Source organism: Hyla sarda, chromosome 4 (genome assembly GCF_029499605.1).
Source record: "Hyla sarda isolate aHylSar1 chromosome 4, aHylSar1.hap1, whole genome shotgun sequence".
Taxonomy (NCBI): Eukaryota; Metazoa; Chordata; class Amphibia; order Anura; family Hylidae; genus Hyla; species Hyla sarda.
The window spans coordinates 165931054-165937053 of NC_079192.1; the positions used below are offsets into that span (position 1 = coordinate 165931054).

General features: G+C 43.1%; 1 protein-coding gene across 1 annotated transcript in view; it reads right to left on the bottom strand.

Moving 5' to 3' along the window:
• TERB2 (telomere repeat binding bouquet formation protein 2) overlaps window positions 1–5689 on the bottom strand; it is a 42004-nt gene extending 36315 nt beyond the window's left edge. The window contains exon 1 of the mRNA XM_056572614.1: window positions 5606–5689. Within this exon, the coding sequence (XP_056428589.1) occupies window positions 5606–5669 (64 nt within the window). The 5' untranslated portion in view covers window positions 5670–5689. The remainder of the gene's footprint in view (window positions 1–5605) is intronic.
• Between the last annotated feature and the right edge of the window lie 311 nt (window positions 5690–6000).

Below are 6000 nucleotides of genomic sequence, written 5' to 3' on the forward strand. Positions count from 1 at the left end.
GCCTTCTTTACACCACACAAGCTGGAAGCAGAGAGGGATGATCACTGTGATGTGTACTGTTGAATAAAAAAAAAAAAAAATATGAATATTCGTAATTGCGAATATATAGTGCTATATTCGCGAATTTGCGAATATGCGATATTCGCAAATAAAATTTGCATTGCGAATATTCGCGAGCAACAGTAGTGTTTAACCTCATCTGCCACTTCCCAGCCCCAACCTCCCACCTATTCAGATCCATTTGTAACAGTGCACTGTCCTCTATAGTGTTTACCGCTTTACAGAGTTTAGCATCATCTGCAAAGATTGCTACTTTACTATTCATCTACTAGGTCATTAATGAATATATTCCCCCTGGTCCAGTCTGGAGCTCACCTCCACATAAAAGCTGATTAAGTTAGTTTGACAGGACCGATCCCTCATAAAGCCATGCTGATATGGAGTCATACATTTATTTTTAACAAGATACTCCAAAATAGCATCTTTTAGAAAACCCTCAAACAATTTACATAAAACGGAGGTTAAACTAACAGGCCTATAATTTCTGGGGTCACTTTTTGACCCCTTTGTAAATATTGGCACCACATTTGCTTTGCGCTAGTCCTGGGGAACCATCCCTGTCACCATAGAGTCCTTGAATATTAGAAATAGGGGTCTGTCTATTACATTACTTAACTCCCTTAGAACATGGGGGTGAATGCTGCATTTCTCTTGTAAATAGTTGTATTCCTAATACGTCCCAGAGCACATTGGAGGCAAGAGCCGGCTGGCTGAACTCCCGTGTCTCTTCCATATTCCCCATCACCCCCTTTAATTATATGCTAATGAAGGGGTGGTTAAGCGCTCTGCTCTCTTTGCACTCACCTATCTCCTTCATCAGCATAATAATGAATTGGGCGATGGGGGAATATGGAGGAGACATGGGAGCTAGGCCAGCCAACTCCCAGCCTCCAATGCGCACAGTATACTGGATTTATTGGGTGAACTAGCTTTTAGATTCTCTGTAAACTCCTTTTTACCACTGTCATTTGACTGGGGAGTGAGCATGAGGCCATGCTAACATTTGTCACCCATGTTAGTGGATAGGTGTTTAATGTCTGTGGCTAGGGCAACTATGAAATAAAGTGGATTGTCGCGCACAATAAGGGCTTTGTTTTCATATATGTCATGGTTTCTGTTTATAATGAAAACCACAACACAGTTCTGGATCTAATGCATGACAGATACAGATGGTGCTAATGTGTCCCATTTACTTATATTTGGGTCCTCTAGTGTCTATCATTTTGGCAAGGAAAACTATTCTGTACACACAGCTATTTTCCTGGTCAAATATCAAGGAATCTATGACAGAGGCTCTCAACTGAGCGTCCAATATAGATGTGAACTCTCTTTCCAGACATAAATTTCATGTGTAAAATATTTCAGATAACTTCTGATAAGTGTTCCTTTATAACCCCTTCCCATCCCATGATGTACATTTGTCATGGGTTGAGTGAGGGAGTCTGGCTGGCCCTGGCCACTTTTGGCAGGTGCCAGCTGCTATCTACAACACCTACCGACATAAAATAATAATAACAAATATTCTTTATTTACATAGCACACACAGATTCTGCAGCTGAGAATACTTAAATTTGTCACTGTCCTTACTTGGGCTCACAATCTATATTCACACATCAGTGGGGGAGATTTGTCAAAACCTGTCCAAAGAAAATTTGCTCAGTTGCCCATAGCAACCAATCAGATCACTTCTTTCATTTTGCAGAGGCCTTGTTCAAAAGGAAAGAAGCAATCTGCTTGGTTGCTGTCAGGATCCGGACTGGTATGCGGAGAGGACACTGGAGGTGGATCCTCTGTGTCAGTGAGGTGTTGGCGTGGGCCGTACCAGGGGAACGGAGTCTAAGAGGTTACTGGTTTTCACCAGAGCCCGCCGCAAAGCGGGATGGACTTGCAGCGGCAGGTAACCCCCAGGTCGTTCCACCCAATAGCGACTCAACCTCACTGACAGCTGAGACAGGTGCGGTACACAAGGACTAGACGGAGGCGAGGTCAGACATAGCAGAAGGTCAGGGCAGGCAGCGAGGTTCTTAGTCAGGGGCAACAGCAGACGGTCTGGGTACACAGGCTTGGGAACACACTATAACGCTTTCTCAGGGCACAAGGCAACAAGATCCGGCAAGGACAGGAAGGGGAAGTGGGTTTTTATACGGAATGGGAGTGATTACAACTGATTGGGCCAGGCACCAATTAGTGGTGCACTGGCCTTTTAAATTTCAGAGAGCCGTCGCGCGCATGCCCTAGAGAGCGGGGCCGCACGCGCCGGGACATGACAGCAGGGGAACGGGACAGGTGAGACAATTAGGATGCGACCCGCGGGTGGGCGCTTCCCGCTACGCGGATCGCATCCCCGCCGGCAGTAACAGTGCAGCGCTCCCGGTCAGCGGGTCTCACCGGGGCGCTGCAGACAGAAGAACGCCGCGAGCGCTCCGGGGAGGAGCAGGGACCCGGAGCGCTCGGCGTAACAGTTGCTATGAGCAACTCAGCAACTTTTCCTCTGGACAGGTTTTGATAAAGTCCCCCCCAGTATTTTTTGAAGTGTGATCGGAAACCCACTTAAAGAGTATCTGTCACCAAATAAAACTTTTAATATAGTGTTCCTTGTGTAATTAGCAGAATCAAAACAGGATGACCGTGAGTTCAGGAGTTAGTCCGGCGCAGAGAGGAACCATCAGGGAGCCAGATAAAATCAATGGATTTATTAAATGCAACGCATTTCGCTGCGCATGCGCAGCTTCATCAGGCATCATAATTTAATAAATCCATTGATCTTATCTGGCTCCCTGATGGTTCCTCTCTGCGCCGGACTAACTCCTGAACTCACGGTCATCCTGTTTTGATTCTACTTCTACCCAGTAGGGCTGCAGTGGACCTTCACTTGTATTCATTCTACATTTTACCTTGTTGTGTGTGGGCGCACAACCAACTTTGGTAAGCGGCCTGGGAATTACCGTCCCCCACCCCCACTAACAAGATCTGCTGATCCCGCACATGAGGCACCTTCCTTCCTCTTTCTAGATTGTGTAATTAGCAGACACTTTCCCATTCACTTGCTTTTAAAATTATCAACATAAATATGTTTAAAATGTAATAGAAAAAACGGCCACTAGGTGGCTCTGTTCTGCTCCCTGCCACAATTAATACGACTAGTTTAGTCTCCTCCCAGCCTGACAGGAGACAAACTCAGGAAGTGATTCTCTGCACTGAGCTTGATAGACATTGACACAGAAAGTGAAAGCTCCACAGATACTCACAGAAAGCTGCACAAACTGAAACCTGCAGTAGAGCCTCACTGATAGCAATAGAGACTGAAACATGCACAGAGTCTGAGGTCTTCTAGTCATCACAGCACTGCAACCATGTGAGGGCGGAAGTGGTCCCCCAGCAGGCTTCAGTGATGTCATGCCTGCTGGGAAATGCCCACTTTTTCCTGCTGGGAGATTGCACTATGTGAGCAAGAAGAAAGGTATGATACACAGCTTTTTAAAGCTCTGAATTTTTTTAAGGGCAGCAGGAGTGTTAGGGAACATAGCCTGAGTTAGTTTCGAACTGTTTATTTAGTGACATGTACTCTTTAAACAAGGGGAGAACATACAAACTCCTTGCAGATGTCGTAGATGATGGGATTTGAACGTACGACCTCAGTGCTGCAAGGCATTAGTACTAACCACTGAGCCACCTTTCTGATAGTGCTGGGCGGTATGGCCTAAAATGAACATCACGGTATTTTTTTTTATTATCGCGGTATCACGGTATTACCGACTGTGCCCCCCCCGCCACCCCTTCACCCCGCGAGCGGGGTCCCTGTGCCCACTAGCAGTGTCAAATGTGCCCCCCCCCGAGCGCGATCGCTATCATCACCGCTAGCGGTGTCCCTGTGCCCACTAGCGGTGTCAAATGTGCCCCCCGCGAGCGCCATCGCTACCAACACCGCTAGCGGGGTCCCTGTGCCCACTAGCGGTGTCACAAGAATAAAAAAATAAAAACTTGTAGGGGTCAAAAGAGGACAATTTTAAACATACAAATTTTGGTGCATGTAGTTATAATTTTTTTTTAAAGTAGTGAAATTAAGAAACATGGATATCATTGTAACCATTTGGACGTACAGAATAAATAAATGGTGTCATTTTTACTGAAAAGTGCACTGCGCAGAATCGGAAGACCCCAAAAGTTACAAAATTATTTTATTTCCCTAATTTTGCTCAACAAAAATAGGGAAAATGGGACAATTTACGTTTATATTGGGGGAGGGGGTTTTTCCCCTTTTTTTTAATACTTTTATTTTTACACTTTACACATTCAGTATTCTGCGCAGATTTGATGCGCAGGATATTTTTTTATAAAAAATGTATTAAAAGTTTTATATAAGCAAATATGGTATCAATAAAAAGTACAGATCATGGCGCAAAAAATGAGCCCTCATACCGCCGCTTATATGGAAAAATGAAAAAGTTATAGGGGGAGATTTATCAAAACCTGTCTAGAGGAAAAGTTGCCTAGTTACCCATAGCAACCAATCAGATCGCTTCTTTCATTTTTATCAAGGCCTCTGCAAAATGAAAGAAGCGATCTGATTGGTTGCTATGGGTAACTGGACAACTTTTCCTCTGGACAGGTTTTGATAAATCTCCCCCATAGGTCTTCAAAATAGGGGGATTTTAAACGTACTAATTTGGTTAAACAGTTTGCGATTTTTTTTTTTAAGCGCAACAGTGATAGAAAAGTATGTTCTCATGGATATCATTTTAATCGTATTGACCCAAAGAATAAAGAACACATTTTTTTTACCGTAAATTGTACGGCGTGAAAACGAAACCTTCCAAAATTTGCAAAATTGCAGTTTTCTTTTAAATTTCCCCACTCAAATTGTATTTTTTTGGGTTGCGCCATACATTTTATGGTAAAGTGAGTGATGGCATTACAACGGACAACTGGTCGTGCAAAGAAGAAGCCCTCATACTAGTCTGTGGATGAAAATATAAAAGAGTTATGATTTTTTGAAGGCGAGGAGGAAAAAACGAAAACGTAAAAAATAACATTGTCTGAGTCCTTAAGGGGTTAATACGGTTTTTCACCCAGACCAAAAACTTGGTAGTCTTCGGTTTTGGGTATGGGTAAAAAACTGGACAAAGCCGTATGAGACGTAAAACGGACTAAACTGGATGATGCGTTTGACATACGGTTTACAATGTTAAGTCAATGCATACGGTTTTCTATACCTTCCGTACCGTTTTCAACTTGAAACCGTATACGGGAACTGTATAGCAAAAACGTGGTGTGCATGCACCCTAATACAGATTTTAAAACCAGAAATTTCTCCCTTGTGATTTCAAAATGCCCCAGTCATGAAATGCTTAATACCAGCACTACTCAGATAGTGAGTTGTTAGGACAATAGCTGCAGTGTGCACCCCTCCCCCGCTCTGTATAGTTGTGTGAACATCATTCCATTTCTTTCTATTAACCAGACGAATGGCTTCTAGTCACAGCTACATGTACATATTGGCATCTAGGTGCAGGTTCTGAAGAGAATGATAACTTCTACTTCTAACCCCAGATGTGGATCAGGTCCCGGCCTACGCTCTGGGAAAACCAGCCTCTCAGGCCTCCATACATTGCTTCTAGAAACCAGGACAGGATAGAGCAACAATAACTTTATTGAGAGACACACAACATAACAGAATTTAGCTGCTGTAATAAAAAACGCCATTAGATGGCAGCAACAATATGGATTGTATAGTGACCATAACTATAACTAGCTAATGACACAAAAAGCAAGCCCTGATGAATCAACATTGATGGAAAAATAATAAAAGTTATGGCATATATATATATATATATATATATATATATAAAACTATGCATCATATACATATCTTGTATTGGCCTACACACAACGGCCTGTAGAATTAAATCAAAATGTTATGTATATTATACAATGAACAGC